A 19,252-nucleotide genomic window follows, 5' to 3' on the forward strand; every position below is an offset into this window, starting at 1 on the left:
CAACCAATGCATTGCCAAAACGACCAACACCATCAACAAAACAACCGACAACATCTCCAAAACAACCGACACCATCAACAAAACAATCAACAATATCAACAAAACAACCAAAAAATCTCCAAAACAACCATCACTGTCTCCAAGAGAAGCAACACCATCTCCAAAACACCCAACACCACTGACAAAACAACCAACATCTCCAAAACAACCAACATCATTGACAAAATCAACACCATCAACCAAACAACCAACACCACTGACAAAACAACACCATCTCCAAAACAACCAAAACTGTGTCCAAAACAACCAACACCATCTCTAAGAGAACCAACATCTCCAAGACAACCAACACCATCCCCAAAACAACCAACATCTCCAAGACAACCAACACCATCCCCAAAACAACCAACATCTCCAAAACAACCAAAAACATCTCTAAAACAATCAACACTGTCTCCAAAACAACCAACAACATCAACAAACCAACACCATCTCCAAAACAACCAAAGACATCACCAAAACAATCAACATCTCCAAAACACCCAACACCATCTCCAAAACAGCCAACACCATCAACAGAACAGCCAACACCATCCCCAAAATACCCAACACCATCAACAAACCAACACCATCTCCAAAACACCCAACAACATCCCAAAATAACCAACATCTCCAAAACAACCAACACCATCCCCAAAACACCCAACACCATCACCAAAACAACCAACACCATCAACAGAACAACCAACACCATCTCCAAAACAACCAACATCTCCAAGACAACCAACACCATCAATAAAACAACCAACACCATCCCCAAAACACCCAACACCATCAATAAAACAACCAATACCATCAACAGAACACCCAACACCACCAACAAAACAACCAACATCTCCAAAACAACCAAAAACATCTCTAAAACAACCAACACCATCCCCAAAACAACCAAAAACATCTCCAAAACACCCAACACCATCCCCAAAACACCCAACACCATCTCCAAAACACTCAACACCATCAATAAAACACCCAACACCATCCCCAAAACCACCTCCCACCCCAACCCCTCGCGGCTCCACCCCCACAATCCCAACACCACCGACCCGACCCCAGACGTCCCCGGCGTCGCCGCCGGCACTCACCGGGCTCGTCGCGCGCCTCCAGCGCCACGTCGGGCTCGTGCCGGGCCAGCGAGGAGAAGAACTCGGGCTCCTCGCGGAGCTCCTTGCCCTCGTGGCTCCCCGTCGGGGCCTCCTCGGTGCCGTAGAGCGCCGGGCCCTCCTCCAGCCCCGGCCCCGCGGTGGTTTTGGCGTCCTGGAGGAGGAACCCTGGCGGGTCTGGGCCGGGCTGGGGCGCCATGGGAAAGGCTCGGCCGCCGTCGCCGGGGAGATCCGAGAACTCGGGGATGCTCCTCTCCATCCCGGGGGGCTCGGGGGGAGGATGGTGGGGATGAGGATGAGGATGGTGGGGGTGAGGATGGTGAGGATGGTGGGGATGGTGAGGATGAGGATGGTGATGGTGAGGATGAGGATGAGGATGGTGATGTGGGGCCGCTCGGGACAGGGCGCGGCGACGGCACTGCAGGGACTGACGGCACAACCTGCGCGAGAAAGAACAGACAGTGAGGAGAGAAACAGGAGAAAGTGAGGGGAAAATGAAGAGGAAGTGAGGGGGAAAGGGAGGAAAAAAAACAAGGAGAAAATGAGGGGAAAACTAAGAGAAAATGAGGAGAAAAACAGGAAAAAAACAAGAGAAAATGAGGAGAAAATCAGGGAAAAAACAAGAGAAAACCAGGAGAAAATGAGGGAAAAGACAGGAGAAAACCAGGAGGAAACCAGGAGGAAATGAGGGGAAAAAGAGGAGAAAACCAGGAGAAAATGAGGAAAAAAACAGGAGAAAATGAGGGAAAAGACAGGAAAAAAAACAAGAGAAAACCAGGAGAAAATGAGAAAAAAAACAGGAGAAAATGAGGGAAAAAACAGGAGAAAACCAGGAGGAAACCAGGAGAAAATGAGGAAAAAAAGAGGAGAAAATGAGGAGAAAATCAGGAAAAAACCAAGAGAAAACCAGGAGAAAATGAGGGGAAAAAACAGAAGGAAATCAGGAGAAAATCAGGAGAAAATCAGGAGAAAATAAGGAGAAAACCAGGAGAAAATCAGGAGAAAATGCCGGAAAAAAAACAGGAGAAAATGAGGAAAAACCAGGAGAAAATGAGGGGGGAAAAAACAGGAGAAAATGAGGAAAAAACCAGGAAAAAATGCAGGAACAAAAACAGGAGAAAATGAGGAAAAAAACCAGGAGAAAATGAGGAAAAAAACAGGAAAAAACAAGGGGAAAACCAGGAAAAAATGCAGGAAAAAAACAAGAGAAAATGAGGAAAAAACAGGAGAAAATGAGGAGAAAACCAGGAAAAAAAGCAGGAAAAAAACAGGAAAAAATGCAGGAAAAAAACCAGGAGAAAATGAGGGAAAAAACAGGAGAAAATGAGGGAAAAAACAGGAAAAAATGCAGGGAAAAAACAGGAGAAAATGAGGAAAAAAAACAGGAGAAAATGAGGAAAAACCAGGAGAAAATGAGGAAAAAAACAGGAGAAAATGAGGAAAAAAACAGGAGAAAATGAGGGGAAAAATAACAGGAGAAAATGAGGAAAAAAACAGGAAAAAACAAGGGGAAAACCAGGAAAAAATGCAGGAAAAAAACAAGAGAAAATGAGGAAAAAACAGGAGAAAATGAGGAAAAAAACAGGAGAAAATGAGGAAAAAAACAGGAGAAAATGAGGGGAAAAAAACCAGGAGAAAATGAGGGGAAAAAAAACAGGAGAAAATGAGGAAAAAAACAGGAGAAAATGAGGAAAAAAACAGGAAAAAACAAGGGGAAAACCAGGAAAAAATGCAGGAAAAAAACAAGAGAAAATGAGGAAAAAACAGGAGAAAATGAGGAGAAAACCAGGAAAAAAAGCAGGAAAAAACCAGGAAAAAATGCAGGAAAAAAACCAGGAGAAAATGAGGGAAAAAACAGGAGAAAATGAGGGAAAAAAAAAAAAAAAAAACCAAGAGAAAATGAGGAAAAAAAACAGGAGAAAATGAGGAAAAAAAAGTCAAGTTTGACTCAGGAGGAGCCAAATTTCCCCCTGAAAATGAATTTTCTGACAACAAATTCCCATTTATCGAATTTCCCACCCTCACTCTCCCCTCTGCAATTCCCAAAATTCCCTCAAATCCCTCGTTTATCCCCAAAAAAATTCAATGTCAGTGGAAAAAAACCCAAAAATGAGGATTTTGGGATAAAAAAAGGTCCCAAAATCACCTTTCCTGCCCCAAAGGTGAGAAATAAAACAATTCTGGATAAAAAAGGTCCCAAAATCACCTTTTCCTGCCCCAAAATATGAGAAATAAAACAATTCCAGAGAATAAAAATCCCAAAATCACCTTTTCCTGCCCCAAAACGTGAGAATTAAAACAATTTGGGATAAAAAAAGGCCCGAAAATCACCTTTTCCTGCCCCAAAATGTGAGAAATAAAACAATTTTGGATAAATAAAGGTCCCAAAATCACTTTTTTCTGCCCCAAAATGTGAGAAATAAAACAAATTGGGATTTAAAAAGGCCCGAAAATCACCTTTTTCTGCCCCAAAAACTGGAAATTAAAACAATTCCAGAGAAATAAAGATCCCCAAAATCACCTTTTCCTCATCCAAAAAATGAGAAATAAAACAATTCGGGATAAAAAAAGGCTCAAAAATCACCTTTTCCTGCCCCAAAAAATGAGAAATAAAACAATCTGGGATTAAAAAAGGTCCCAAAAATCACCTTTTCCTGCCCCAAAAGGTGAAAAATAAATCAATTTAAACTAAAAAAGGTCCCAAAATCACCTTTTCCTGCCCCAAAACTGGGAATTAAAACAATTCCAGCCAAATAAAGGTTCCAAAAATCACCTTTCCTGCCCCAAAAATGGGAAATAACTATTTAAGAGACAGAAAGGTCCAAAAAATCACCTTTTCCTGCCCCAAAAGGTGAAAAATAAATCAATTCAAACTAAAAAAGGTCCCAAAAATCACCTTTTCCCGCCCCAAAAGGTGAAAATTGAACCAATCCGGACAAACCAAGGCCGGTCCCACCCGGGAAAGGGAAAATGGGAATAAAAAGGGAAAAAAGAGGCGCTAAAAACCCGGAATTCTCGGCTCGGGAGGAGCCAGAAGGAGCTGAAATTACCCCCAGGAAGGGAAGGGAATAAAAATATCTGCGGGATGGGAATAAAAATGGGAATTATTTATTGCGGGTGGGAATAAAAATGGGAATTATTGAGGCTGGAAAGGGATTCCTCCCTGCCCCGGGGCTGGAAATGGGGAGAAAACCCCAAACTCGGCCAAATCCCAAATCCCAAACTCGAAAAGAATCCCAAATCCAGAGCAGATCCTAAATCCCAAATCTGGAGCAAATCCCAAACCCCAAACTTGGAGCAAATCCCAAATCCGGGGTAAATCCCAAATCCCAAATCTGGAGCAAATCCCAAATCCAAAGTAAATCCCAAATCTAAAGTAAATCCCAAATGCTAAAAAAATCCAAAATCCCAAACCTGGACCAAATTCCAAATCCAGGGCAAATCCCAAAACCAGAGCAAATCCTAAATCCTAAATCCAAAGCAAATCCTAAATTCCACACTCAAAGCAAATCCCAAATTAAGAGCAAATTCCAAACTCAGAGCAAATCTCAAATCCAAAGTAAACCCCAAATTCCTAATCTGGAGCAAATCCCAAATCCCAAACCTGCAGCAAATCCCAAATCTGGAGCAAACCCGAAATCCCAAACCCAGAGCAAGTTCCAAATCCCAAATCCAGAGCAAATTCCAAATCCCAGATCCAGAGCAAATCCCAAACCCAGAACAAATCCCAAATCTGGAGCAAACCCAAAATCCCAAACCCAGAGCAAATCTCAAATCCAGAGCAAGTTCCAAATCCCAAATCCAGAGGAAATCCCAAACTCGGAGCAAATTCCAAACCCCAGATCCAGAGCAAATCCCAAATCCGGGGTAAATCCCAAATCCTTAGAAAATACCAAATCCTAAACCTGGAGCAAATCCCAAATCCAGAGCAAATCCCAAATTCCACACTCAAAGCAAATCCCAAATCCGGAACAAATCCCAAACTCGGAGCAAATCTCAAATCCAAAGTAAATCCCAAATCCCAAACCCAGAGCAAATCCCAAATCCGGAGTAAATCCCAAATCCAGAGGAAATCCCAAACTCAGAGCAAATCCCAAATCCAAAGTAAACCCCAAATTCTGAATTCAGAGCAAATCCCAAATCCCAAACCTGGAGCAAATCCCAAATCTGGAGCAAACCTGAAATCCCAAACCAGAGCAAATCTCAAATCCCAGATCCAGAGCAAATCCCAAACCCAGAGCAAATCCCAAACTCAGAGCAGATCCCAAATCCCAAATCCGGAGGAAACCCCAAATCCCAAATCCAGAGCAAATATGAAACCTCAAATGTGGAGCAAATCCCCAAAGCAGAGCCAATCCTAAATCCAGAGCCAATCCTAAATCCAGAGCAAATCCCAAACTCCACACACACTCAGAGTAAATTCCAAATCTGGAGCAAACCCAAAATCCCAAATCCCAAACCTGGAACAAATCCCAGATTCCACACTCGGACCAAATCCCAAATCCAGAGCAGATCTTAAACCTGAAGCAAATCCCAAATCCAAAGTAAATTCCAAATTCTGAATTCAGAGCAAATCCCAAATCCCAAACCTGGAGCAAATCTTAAACCTGGGATCCCAAATCCAGAGCAAATCCCAAATCCCAAACTTGGAGCAAATGCCAAATCTGGAGTAAATCCCAGATCCCAGATCCAGAGTAAATCCCAAACTCAGAGCAAATCCCAAATCCTAAATCTGGAGCAAATTCCAACTCCCAAATCCAGAGCAAACCTGAAATCCCAAATCCAGAGCAAATCTCAAATCTGGAGCAAATCCCAAACCTCAAACTTGGAGCAAATCCCAAATCCAGAGGAAATCCCAAATCCAAAGTAAACCCCAAATTCCTAATCTGGAGCAAATCCCAAATTTGGAGCAAATCCCAAATCTGGAGCAAACCCGAAATCCCAAACCCAGAGCAAATCCCAAACTCAGAGCAAATCCTAAATCCGGAGCAAATCCCAAATCCGGAGCAAATCCCAAATTCCAAATCCGGAGCAAATCCCAAACCTGAAGCAAATCTCAAATCCAGAGCAAATTCCAAATCCCAAATCCAGAGGAAATCCCAAATTCAGAGCAAATCCCAAATCCCAGATCCAGAGCAAATCCCAGATCTGGAGCAAATCTCAAATCCGGAGCAAATTCCAAATCCCAAATCCAGAGGAAATCCCAAACTCAGAGCAAATCCCAAATCCTAAATCTGGAGCGAATTCTAAATCTGGAGCAAACTCAAAATCCCAAATCCCAAATCCCAAATCCCAAATCCAGGGCAAACCCCAAACCCAGAGGAGATCCCCATTTTTCCTGATTTTCCAGCAATTTTTCCATCGTTTTTCCCCATTTTTCCCAATTTTTCCATAGTTTTTCCTGATTTTCCTGATTTTTCCAGCAGTTTTCCCATCTTTTTCCCCATTTTTCTCAATTTTCCAGCAATTTTTCCATCGTTTTTCCCCATTTTTCTCAATTTTCCAGCAGTTTTTCCACCATTTTCCCCACTTTTCCTGTTTTTCCAGCAATTTTTCCATCATTTTTCCCCATTTTTTCCCATTTCCAGTGATTTTTCCAGCAATTTTCCCCATTTTTCCCTCAGCCAGGAACACTCAGGCCCATGGAAAATCCAAAACCCGCTGATTTTTCCTCATTTTTCCCAAGAAAAACAATCCCAACCTTCATTTTTCCCCCTCCTGATTCAACCTCAGGGGGTTGAATGGATTCACAAAATTTTTTTTGTCCAAAAAAAATTCCCTTTTTTTTTTTTTATTTCCCTGGGATAAACTCACAGGAACAGCTCCAAACTCCCAAAATATTTTTGTTTTTTGTTTTTTTTCTGCTCTGAAGGCAGGAAAAAGCAGAAGGAATTGGAATTTTCTCCTCCTCCAGGTCAGGCCTGAGGATCCCACACATTCCGTGGCCTTTTTCCGACAATTCTCCTCCTCCTTTTCCTCCTCCAGCTCACGGCCACATTCCCAAGGACGGCCTGGAGAATTTTTTTGGAAGAAAAAAAAATCCTGGAGAATTTTTTTGGAAGAAAAAGAAAAAAATTCCTGGAGAATTATTTTGGACTTTTTTTCCCCCTCATTTTTTTTTTTTTTTAAATCATTTTCCTTGAGTTTTTTTTCAGTTTTTTTCTCCGATTTTTTTTCCCCTCTTTTTCCAGAACAGGAAAAGTGAAGCCCCAAACTCAACCCCAAATAATTTTTGGGAATTTCCCTGTGGATTCTGGAGTTGCTTTATCCCAAAATTGGGATTTTTTCCCCATTTTGGATCAATCCTCAGGGGCTCCTCCTGAGCTGCTCCAAAAATCCCAAAATTCCTGCCCAGGGGGAGATTTTGGGATCATCAGGAATTTCCTGCTGATCCAAAAGTCTGGGAATGATCCCAAAGGGGATCCAGGAGATCCCAAAGATGATCCAAAGGGTCCTGGATGATCCAAAAAATGATCCAAGGGGTTGGGAGGATTCCCAAAGGGGATTTAAGGGTTGGGATAATCCTAAAGCTGCTCCAAGAGGTCGTGGATTATCCCAAAGCTCCTCCTGGAGGATCCCAAAAGTGATCCAGAGGTCCAGGAGGATCCCAAAGATGATCCAAAGAGTTCAGAACGATCCCAAAGCTGCTCCAGGATGATCCCAAATATGATCCAGGAAGTCCTGGAAGATCCTAAAGGTGATCCAAGGGGTCCTGGAAGATCCCAAACGTGATCCAAAGGGTTCTAGGATGATCCCAAAGCTGCTCCAGGAGGTCCTGGATGATCCCAAAACTCCTCCAAGAGACTGGGACAATCCCAAAGCTGCTCCAAAAGGTCCTGGATGATCCCAGAGATGATCCAAGGGTTTCCAGGATGATCCCAAAGGTGATCAAGGATGATCCCGATACTCCTCCAAGGGACTGGGACAATCCCAAAGCTGCTCTGAAAAGTTCTGGATGATCCCAAAGCTGCTCTAAGGGACTGGGATGATCCCAAAGATAATCCAGGATGATCCCAAAGATGATCCCAAAAGTTATCCAAGGGACTGGGATGATCCCAAAGCTGTTCCAGGAGGTCCTGGATGATCCCAAAGCTGCTCCAAGGGTTTCCAGCATGATCCCAAAGATGATCCAGAACGATCCCAAAGGTGATCCAGGACACCCAGGATGACCCCAAAGCTGTTCCAGGAGGTCCTGGATGATCCCAAAGCTGCTCCAAGGGTTTCCAGCATGATCCCAAAGGTGATCCAGAGGTGTTGGATGATCCCAAAGGTGATCCAAAGGCATCAGGCTGATCCCAAACATGATCCAAGAGATCCAGGATGATCCCAAAGCCTCTCCAGAGGTGCTGGACGGTCCCAAAGATGCTCCAGGATGACCCCAAGAATGGTCCAAGAGGTCCAGGATGATCCCAAAGCCTCTCCAGAGGTGCTGGACAATCCCAAAGCTGCTCCAGAATGACCCCAAAGCCTCTCCAGAGGTGCTGGATGATCCCAAAGCTGCTCCAGGATGATCCCAAAGATGGTCCAAGAGGTCCTAGATGATCTCAAAGCCTCTCCAGAGGTGCTGGACAATCCCAAAGATGCTCCAGGATGATCCCAAAGATGCCCCAAGAGGTTCTGGATGACTCCAAAGCCTCTCCAGAGGTGCTGGATGGTCCCAAAGTCGCTCCAAGAAGTTCCCTGTGCAGACCCTGCCCTGCCCAGCCCCTGGCTCAGGGCTTCTCCTGGACACAGAGTCCTTCCCTGCACACCTGGAAACACCTGGAACCTCTTACAGAGCCCCCCTGCACACCTGGAGCCCCCTACAGCCCCACCTTGCACACCTGGAAACACCTGGAGCCCCTTACAGAGCCCTTGCTGCACATCTGGATACACCTGGAGCCCCACCCTGCACACATGGACCCCCCTACAGCCCCACCCTGCACACCTGGACACTGTCACAGCCCCACCCTGCACACCTGGATCCACCTGGACCCTCCTGCAGCCCCACCCTGCACACCTGGATCCACCTGGACCCGCCTGCAGCCCCACCCTGCACACCTGGATCCACCTGGACACTGTCACAGACCCCTCGTGCACACCTGGATCCACCTGGACCCCCCTACAGCCCCACCCCGCACACCTGGGCACTGTCATAGCCCCACCCCGCACACCTGGGCACTGTCACAGACCTCCCTGTGCACACCTGGATCCACCTGGAGCCCACCACAGACTCCCCCATTCCCTGTCCCAGACTCCTGGGACCCCTCCCAGACACCGGGACTCTCCCTCAACTCAGGCCCCCTCACCTGGATCCCTCACAGACCCCTCTTACACTCCCCTCCTCACCTGAATCCCCTCATAGACCCTTCTGGACCCCCTCACAATCCCTCATGGTACCCCCTCACCTGGATCCCCTCACAGACCTCCCATCACAGTTCCCTCACCTGGATCCCCTCACAATCCCCTCACGGCCCCCTCATAGACCCATCCCAACCTCACGATCCCCTCATGGACCCCCAGGTCCCCTCAGAGACCGCCCCTCACCCGGATCCCCTCATGGAGCCCTCTGGACACCCCTCACGGTCCCCCCTCACCTGGATCCCCTCACAGCCCTGTCCTCACCTGTGTCCCCTCACGGACCCCCGGGTCCCCTCACAGATTCTCCTCACTGTCCCCTCATGGTTCCCCCCTCACTGTTCTCTCCTCACCCAAATCCCCTCACGGACCCCTCACAGACCCCTGGGTCCCCCCAAGGTCCCCTCAGAGACCCCCCCCTTCACAGTTCCTCTGTCACCCGGATCCCCTCACGAACCCCTCAGAGACCCCCGGGTCCCCTCACAGATTCTCCTCACTGCCCCCTCATGGCTCCCCCCTCACGGTTCTCTCCTAACCTGGATCCCCTCACGGACCTTTTACCAACCCCCGGTTCCCCTCACAGATCCTCCTCACGGTCCCCTCATGGTTCCCCCCTCACGGTTCTCTCCTAACCCAAATCCCCTCACGGACCCCTCAGAGACCCCCAGGTCCCCTCACAGAGTCTCCTCACTGTCCCCTCATGGTTACCCCCTCACGGTCCCCCTAACCCGGATCCCCTCACAATCCCCTCACGATTCCCTCACGGACCCCCGGATCCCCTCACAGGATCCCGGTTCTCCCATCACCCGGGTCCCCTCACGGACCCCTCACAGATCCTCCTCACGATCCCCTCACGGTTCCCCCTAACCCGAATCCCCTCACGGACCCCTCCGGACCTCCGGTTCCCCTCACAGATTCTCCTCACTGTCCCCCTCATGGTTCCCCCCTCACGGTTCTCCCCTCACCCAGATCCCCTCACAGATTCCCCTCACGGTCCCCCCTAACCTGGATCCCCTCCCGGCTCCCCTGTCACCCGTGTCCCGTCCCGGTTCCTCATTCCCGGGTCCCCTGGGCTGTCCCCGGTGCCTGTCCCCGTTCCCGGAGCCGCCATGGCCGAGCCGTGTCCCCGTTCCCGTCTCCCCGGTAGCCGCCGTGTCCCCGCGCTGTCCCCGCTGTCCCCGTTCCCCCCCGCCGCCTTTCAGCACCCGGGACGGGGCCGGTACCGGGGGGTCGGGGGGGTGTCAGCGCCTCCTCCGCTCTCCCCCGGAGCCCTCGAACAGTTCCCGACCCCGTCCCGCCCCGCCGGGCCCCGTTCCGGGCACTCACCGCACCGGCCCCCCGGGGCCGCGCCCGCGGAGCTGCTCCCGCTCAGCGACAGCGGCGGCCCGAGCCCGGCCGGGCCCCGCAGCGCCGCCGCCGCCGCGCCGGGGCCATGGCGCCCTGCAGAGCCGGCCCGGAGCTCCGCCCGCCGCCGGTGCCGCTCCCGCTCCGGTTCCCGGTGCCGCTCCCGGTCCCGCCTGCGCCGCTCCGGCCGCTCCCCCGCCCCCCTCCCGCCGGCGGGGCCTGACTACGTCACGCCGCGCGCGACCGGCCCGCCGCCGACATCTTGAGGGGGGGCGCGGCGGCGGCGGCGGCGGCGGCGAAAGGGGGCCCGGCGGGGAAGGAGCGGAGCCCGGCGGGGAAGGAGCGGGGCCCGGCGGGGAAGGAGCGGGAGGAGCCGCCGCCGCCGCCGCCATGTTGGGGCCGCCCCCCGTCCCCGCGCCCGCCCCGCCGGAGCCGCCGCCGCCGCCCTCAGACAGCGGCGCGCGGAGATGACGTCAGCGGAGGGAGAGGGTCGCCATGTTGAGAGTGGCGGAGGGAGGGAAGGGTGAGGGACCTTCCGGGTGGGCGGGGCAGCGGCGCGGGAGTGACGTCATGAGAGAGCGACGGCGGCGCCGCGCCGCCATCTTGAGATGTGAGGGGAAGGTCGGGCCGGAAGGAGGGAGGGACCCGGAACTGTCCCCAAAGTGTCCCCAAAGTGTCCCCAAAGGGTCCCCAAAGTGTCCCCAAAGTGTCCCAAAGTGTCCCCAGGGTGTCTCCAAAGGGTCCCTAGAGTGTCCCCAAAGGAACCCTGAAAGGGGCCTCAGGATATGTCACTGTCCTCAGAGTGTCCCCAAAGTGTCCCCAAAGGGACCCCAGGCCCTGTCACTGTCCCCAAACTCCCCGAAATGTCCCCAAATTTCCTAAAAATGTCCCCGATGTCCCCCCTACCCCCAGGATGGGACACTGGGGTGACACTGGGGACACCAAGGGGACACTGGGGGGGACATCAGGGGCACCACGAGGTCACCAAGGGCCACCAAAGGGACCCAGGGGTCACCGAGGGTCATCCCAAGGCCACCAAGGGTCACCCAGGGCCACCAAAAGCCACTGGAGCCACCAAGGGCCGTCCCGGGGGTCACCAAGGCTGCCACAGGGCCACCACAAGGCCGCCAAGGGTCACCCCAGGGGTCACCAAGGGCCACCTCGAGGCCAACAAAAGCCACCAAGAGCCACGAGGGACACTAAGGGACCCCAAGGGCCATCCCAGGGGTCACCAAGGGCCACTAAAGGGTCACCAAAGCCACCAAGGCCACCACGAGGTCACCGAAGGGACCCGGGGGTCACCAAGGCCACCAAGGGGCCACTATGAGGCCATCAAGGGCTACCAAAAGCCACCAGGGCCACCAAGGGCCACCCTGGGGGTCACCAAGGGCCACCCCAGGGGTCACCAAAGGGACCCAAGGGTCACCAAGGGCCACTAAAGGGACCCGGCAGTCACTAAGGCCACCACGGGGTCACCAAGGGCCACCAAAGGGACCTGAGGGTCACCAAGGGCCACCTGAGGGGTCTCTGAGGCCACCTCGAGGCCACCAAAAGCCACCGGGAGCCACCAAGAGCCACCCCAGGGGTCATCAAGGCCACCAAGGGTTACCACAGGGCCACCAAGAGGCCACCAAAAGCCACCGGGGTCACCAAGGGCCACCACATGGACCCAGGGGTCACTAAGGGCCACTAAAGGGACCCGGGGGTCACCAAAAGCCACTGGGGCCACCAAGGGCCACCACAGGGGTCACTAAGGGCCACCAAGGGCCACTAAAGGGACCCGGGGGTCACCAAAAGCCACTGGGGCCACCAAGGGCCACCCCAGGAGTCACCAAGGGCCAACCCAGGGGTCACCCAGGGCCACCAAAGGGGCCCAGGTGTCACCAGGGCCACCTCGAGGCCACCAAATGGACCCAGGGGTCACCAAGGGCCACCAAAGGGACCTGAGGGCCACCAAGAGCCACTGGGGGCCACCAAAAGCCACCCCAGGCGTCACCAAACGGACCCGCCGCTCTCCTGTGGCCACGCCCCCTAATCAAAGCCACGCCCCTCCCACGAAACTCCCATTCCTGAAGCCACGCCCCCTCACACAAACCACGCCCCTCCCACGAAACTCCCAATCCTGAAGCCACGCCCCCTCACATAAAGCCACGCCCCCGACCAAAGGCCACGCTCCTCCCCAAAGCCACGCCCCCTCCGAAGCAACACCCAATCCGAAGCAACGACCAATCCCAAGTCACGCCCCCTCCACAAAGCCACGCCCCCTTCCTGAGGCCACGCCCACAACTGTGTTTGAGGCGCAACTACGCCCGTTTAGGCCACGCCCCAAATCAGGCCATGCCCACTTAGGCCACGCCCACCCGGCATCGCCCACTCAGGCCACGCCCACCCCGCGCGATGGGACCCGCCGGGAGAATCGGTGAGAGCGAGACCCCCCAAATATCCCCAAAATAGCCTCAAATCCCCCCAAAAATATCCCAAAATTCCCCCGGGACCCCCCCAAAACCAGCCCCGGGTGGGACACCCCAAAAATCCCCCAAAAAATCCCCAAACCGCCCCGGAACCAACAAAAAACCGCTAAAAGTCCCTAAAAATCCCCTAAAAAATCCTAAAACTGCCCCGGGACTTTCCCCAAAATCCGCCCGGGGTGGGAGACTCCAACAAAATCCCTAAAAAACCTCAAAACGCCCCAAAAACTGCGCCAGACCCCCCAAAAACAATTAAAAACTATCCAAAAATTGCTTAAAAACCCCAAATTACCCCAAAACCCCCTCGAGACCCCCCTAGAAAACCCTAAAAAATCCCCTAAAAAAAACCAAAATAGGCAAAAATCTCCCTGGGATGGGACCACCCCAAAATTATCCCAAAACACCCCAAAAACCGCCCCGGGAACCCCCGAAAAATCAAAAAATCCCCTGAAAATCCTCTAAAAAACCCCCAAAAATCTCCTAAAAGGGCAGAAAAAACCCAAAAATCTTTTCTGGGACCCCCCCAAAATTTTGCCCGGGGTGGGATCTCCCCCCAAAAAAAACCCCAAAAACCCCAAAAATCCCATTAAATAAAAAAATCCCGTTAAAATAACATCAAAAAATTCTATTTAAAAACTCATTAAAATCCCATTTTAAAAAACTCAAAAATTAGTTTAAAAAAGCCTCAAAACCCGCCTGGGATGGGACCCCCGAAAAAAACCCCTCCAAAACTCCTCAAAAACCCTAAAAAACCCCAAAAAAACCCCAAACCCACCAGGGATCCCCTTAAAGCCTCAAAACTCTAAAAAATTCTTCCAAAAACCCCAAAAAATCCTCAAAAAAACCCCCAAATCTCCCCCAAAAACCCACCTGGGACCCCCTGAAAACCCCCAAATCCCCCCCAAAAACCCCAAAATTGTCCCAAAAACCCCAAAATCCCTAAAAAAAATCCCAAATCTCCCCCAAACCCCCCTGAACTCCCCTAAAACCACCCCAGGACCCCTAAAAATCCCAAAATCTCTCCAAAAAAACACCAAAACTCCCCCAAAATCACCCCGGGACCCCCCAAAACCCCCAAAATCTTCCCCAAACCCCCCTAAAACCACCCCAGGGCCCCTCAAAATCCCAAAATCTCTCCAAAAAACCACCAAAAATCACCCCAGGACCCTTTTAAAACCCCAAATCCCCCCTAAACTCACCCTGGACCCCCCAAATTCCCCTGAACCCCCCCCAAAACCACCCCAGGGCCCCTCAAAACCTCAAATCCCTCCCCAAAACAACCAAAACTTCCTTTGAAATGGCCCCGGAAGCCAAAACCTCCCCCCAAAACCCCAAAATTCATCCGGGAGCTCCTTAAAACCCCAAAAAAACCCCAAAAAATCGCCTCGGGAGTCTCTTAAAACCCCAAAATCCCCCCCCCCCCAAAACTCACTTGGGACCCCTCAAACCCCCCAAAATCCCCCTCTAAATCCCCCAAATCTCCCCCAAAACCCCAAAAATTCTCCCCCAAAACCCCAAAATTCATCCGGGAGCTCCTTAAAACCCCCAAAAAACCCAAAAATCGCCCTGGGAGTCTCTTAAAACCCCAAAATCCCCCCCAAAAAAACCCCAAACCCCCTGAACTCCCCTAAAACCACCCTGGGACCTCTAAAACCCCTCCAATCACCTCAGGACCCCTTTAAAACCTCAAAATCCCCCCCCAAACCCCCAAATTCTTCCCCAAACCCCCCTGAACTCCCCCAAAATCACCCCAGGACCCCTAAAAACCCAAAAATCCCCCCAAAAAACACAAAAACTCCCCAAAAATCGCCCCAGGACCCCCTGAAACCCCAAAATTCACTTGGGACCCCTCAAAACCCCCCAAAATCCCCCCCAAAAAACCAAAAATTGCCCTGGGACCCCCTTAAAACTCAAAAATCCCCCCCCAAAAAATCAAAATTTCACCCAAAATCACTCTGGGACCCCCCAAAACCCCGAACTCCCCCCCAAAAAACACAAAAACTCCCCTAAAACTCACCCGGGACCCCCCAAAAATCGCCCTGGGACGCCTCAAAACCCCCAAATTCTCCCCAAAATCTCCCCAAAATTCACCCGGGACCCCCAAAAACCCCCAAAATTTCTCCAAAAACCCCCAAAATCCCCCCAAAAACCCACCCGGGACCCCCCAAAACCCCAAAATGCCCCCAAAGAACCCCCAAAACCCCGAAAAAAAACCCAAAAACCTCCCTGGAACCCCCAAAAATCCCCAAAATTCCTCCAAAAAACCCCAAAATCCCCCCAAAAACCCACCCGGGACCCCCCAAAACCCCAAAATGCCCCCAAAGAACCCCCAAAACTCCCCCAAACCCCAAAATCCTCCCAGGAACCCCCAAAACCCCCAAAATTTCTCCAAAAAAACACCAAAATGTCCCTAAAAAAATCCCAAATCTCCCCAAAATCCTCCCAAAAACCCACCCGGGACCCCCCAAAACCCCAAAATGCCCCCAAAGAACCCCCAAAACTCCCCCAAACCCCAAAATCCTCCCAGGAACCCCCAAAACCCCCAAAATTTCTCCAAAACCCCCAAAATCCCACCCGGGACCCCCCTCCGTGCCTCAGTTTCCCCAATTTTATTTTTAATTTTTTTTTGCGGGGGGGGGGTCTCAAATTTTTGGGGATCCCCTCCCCCCCCCAAAAAATCTCTCCCCTCCCCCACCCCGCGAATAACGGTCCGTTCCCGCCCCTCCCCCACCCTGCCCGTGCCTCAGTTTCCCCCATTATTTTATTTTATTTATTTTTTAATTTTATTTTATTTTTTGGGGGGTGGGGCCCCCCAAAATCCCTTTCCCACCCCTCCCCCACCCCTCTCGACCCCTCCCCCAATTTTTTTTTTTGGGGGGGGAGATCTCGCCCCTCCCCCACCCCGCGTTTGTTTCCCACGCTGGGAAAAGGGAAGTGGGGGGAGGGGCGGCACTGGGAGGGACTGGGAGGGACTGGGGGAGGCCCGTGACGTCATCACCCAAAATTGGGACCACCTCGAGGAGGCCATGACGTCACAACCCCCCCAAATTTCTAACCGGAAGGTGGGGGAGGGGCGAGATCAACAGATTATTGGGGGGGGGAGGGTGGGGGGAGGGGCGCGACCAGTTTGGACCAGTTTGAACTGGGAAAGGGGGGGGGGGTGTCAGGGGTGCCCCTCCCCCACCCCACACCCCAAATTTCACACCCCTCCCCCACTGACCCCCCCCATTTCCGCCCCTCCCCCCCCCAAGGGCTCCTTTGGTGCGTCCTGGGCGCCCTCGGCCCCTCCCCCCCCGCCGCCGGTGAGATTGGGGGGGTTTGGGGTTTTTTGGGGGGTTTTGGGGGGAGAATTTGGGGTTTGGGGCGTTTGGGGGGTTTTGGGGAGTTTTGGGGAAGTTTGGGGGGGGGTTGGGGGAGGGATTTTGGGGGTTTTTGGGGTTTTGGGGGGAGATTCGGGGGTTTGGGGGGGATTTGGGGTTTTTGGGGGGTTTTGGGGAAAGTTTTGGGGGTTTAAGGGTTTTTTTGGGGGGGATTTGGGGGTTAGGGGAAGATTTGGGGGGTTTGAGGGTGGATTTGGGGAGTTTTGGGGTGAAATTTGGGGGTTTTGGGGGGGTTGGGGGAGGATTTGGGGAGATTTGGGGGTTTTGGGGATTTTTGGAGGAAGATTTGGGGGTTTGGGGGAAGTTTTGGGGGTTTGAGGGGTTTTTTTGGGGGGGATTTGGGGCTTAGGGGAAGATTTGGGGTTTTGAGGGAGGTTTTGGGGAAAGATTTGAGGTTTTGGGGAGGTTGGGGGAGGATTTGGGGAGATTTTGGGGTTTTTTGGGGAGGGATTTGGGGTTTTGGGGGAAAAATATGGGGTTTGGGGGGGATTTAGGGGTTTGGGGGAAGATTTGGGGGGTTTGGGGGAGGTTGACGGTGGATTTGGGGCAAATTTGGGGGAAATTGGGGTTTTTAGGGGAGTTTCAGGGAGGATTTGGGGAAATTTGGGGTTTTTGGGGGGGTTTGGGGTTTTTTGGGGGGAGATTTGGGGTTTTGGGTAGAAGATTTGGGGAGGGTTGGGGGTTTTGGGGGGATTTTGGGGGAGGATTTGGGGAGAGATTTGAGGTTTGGGGGGTTAGGGTTTTATTTGGGGGCAATTTGGGGTTTTGGGGAAGATTTGGGGGGGTTTAGGGCAGGTTGGGGGAGAATTTGGGTCTTTTGGGGAAAGATTTGGTGGTTTTAGGGAGGATTTGGGTTTTTTGGGGGAAGATTTGGGGGTTTTTGGGGAGGATTTGGGGTTTTTAGGGGGGTTTGAGGGTGAATTTGGGGTTGTTGGGGGGAGATTTGGGGTTTTTTTTAGGATATTTGGGGTTTTGGGGAGAGATTTTGGGAGTTTCTGGGGAGAATTTGGGGTTTTCAGGGAGGATTTGGGGTGGTTGGGGGTTCTTGGGGGGAAGATTTGGGGGTTTTCGGGAGGGTTGGGGATTTTTGGGGGGTTTTGGGGAGGTTGGGGGAGAATTTAGGGTTTTTTGGGGGGAATTTGGGTGGTTTGGGGGGGTATTTTTGGGATATTTTTGGGGTGGATTTGAGGGTTTTTTGGGGGGTGTTTTGGGGGAATTTTTTGGGGATTTTTTGGGGTGGATTTTGGGGTATTTTTTGGCTGGATTTGGGTGGTTTTTTGGGTGGATTTTGGGATATTTTTTGGGTGGATTTAGGATATTTTTGGGATATTCTTGTGGTGTATTTTGGGCTGTTTTTGGGCTGTATTTTGGATGTTTTTTGGGCCTCTCTGACCCCTCAGCCCCCCCAGGGCAGGAGCCGTGCCCCAAGCCCCTGAACGCCACCCACTGTCCGTGCCCCCCCGGATTTGAGGGAGACCCCTGGGACCTCACCAGCCCCTGGGAACGGCGCTGCGACGGTGACTGGGGGGACTGGGGGGACTGGGATGGACTGGGGGGACTGGGAGGGACTGGGAGGGACTGGGAGGGACTGGGAGGGACTGGGGGGGACTGGGAGGGACTGGGGGGACTGGGGGGACTGGGGGGACTGGGGGGACTGGGGGGACTGGGAGGGGATTGGGGGGGACTGGGGGGACTGGGGGGACTGGGGGGGACTGGGAGGGACTGGGAGGGACTGGGGGGGACTGGGGGGGGACTGGGAGGGACTGGGATGGACTGGGAGGGACTGGGGGGGACTGGGGGGGACTGGGATGGACTGGGAGGAGACTGGGGGGGACTGGGGGGACTGGGAGGACTTGGGAGGGACTGGGAGGGGACTGGGAGGGACTGGGAGGGACTGGGGGGGACTGGGGGGGACTGGGGGGGACTGGGAGGGATGGGGAGGGACTGGGAGGGGACTGGGAGGGACTGGGATGGGATGGACTGGGAGGGACTGGGAGGGGGGAGGGACTGGGAGGGGGAGGGACTGGGATGGACTGGGAGGGACTGGGAGGGGACTGGGAGGGACTGGGATGGACTGGGATGGACTGGGAGGGACTGGGAGGGACTGGGAGGGACTGGGAGGGGACTGGGAAGGACTGGGAGGGACTGGGATGGACTGGGAGGGACTGGGATGGACTGGGAGGGACTGGGAGGGACTGGGAGGGACTGGGAGGGGACTGGGAGGGACTGGGGGGACTGGGAGGGACTGGGAGGGAACTGGGAGGGGTTGGGGGTTCATTTTGGGGGTGAAGTTCCCCAATTTTGGGTTTGGGGGGGGGGTCTAATTTTGGGGGTGATGATCCCCAATTTTGGGTTGGGAGTCCCCAGTTTCGGGGGTGACATTCCCCAGTTTTGGGTTTAGGTGATACCCAGTTTTGGGTTGAGGGTCCAAATTTTGGGTTGGGGGATTCCCAATTTTGGGGCTGATGTTCCCCAATTTTAGATTGGAAATCCCCAATTTTGGGGGTGACGTTCCCAATTTTGGGGTGTGGGATCCCCAATTTCAGGTCAGGGGGTCCCA

At 52.4% G+C, this 19,252-nt stretch overlaps 2 protein-coding genes across 2 annotated transcripts in view; one reads left to right on the top strand and one right to left on the bottom strand.

Annotated features, from left to right (window-relative positions):
• The window catches only part of WIZ (WIZ zinc finger), a gene marked incomplete at its 5' end in the record, with an annotated part of 48,101 nt that extends 46,679 nt beyond the window's left edge, over positions 1 to 1,422 (bottom strand). The window contains one exon of the mRNA XM_083881956.1: positions 1,146 to 1,422. Coding sequence (XP_083738082.1) covers positions 1,146 to 1,422 — 277 coding nt within the window. The remainder of the gene's footprint in view (positions 1 to 1,145) is intronic.
• An 11,819-nt stretch (positions 1,423 to 13,241) lies between these two features.
• Positions 13,242 to 19,252, top strand: part of LOC310921738 (adhesion G protein-coupled receptor E5-like) — a gene marked incomplete at its 5' end in the record, with an annotated part of 13,605 nt that continues 7,594 nt past the window's right edge. The window contains 3 exons of the mRNA XM_083881958.1: positions 13,242 to 13,263; positions 16,564 to 16,614; positions 18,102 to 18,209. Coding sequence (XP_083738084.1) covers positions 13,242 to 13,263; positions 16,564 to 16,614; positions 18,102 to 18,209 — 181 coding nt within the window. The remainder of the gene's footprint in view (positions 13,264 to 16,563; positions 16,615 to 18,101; positions 18,210 to 19,252) is intronic.

Source organism: Zosterops lateralis (genome assembly GCF_965231275.1).
Source record: "Zosterops lateralis genome assembly, chromosome: 36".
Classification (NCBI taxonomy): Eukaryota; Metazoa; Chordata; class Aves; order Passeriformes; family Zosteropidae; genus Zosterops; species Zosterops lateralis.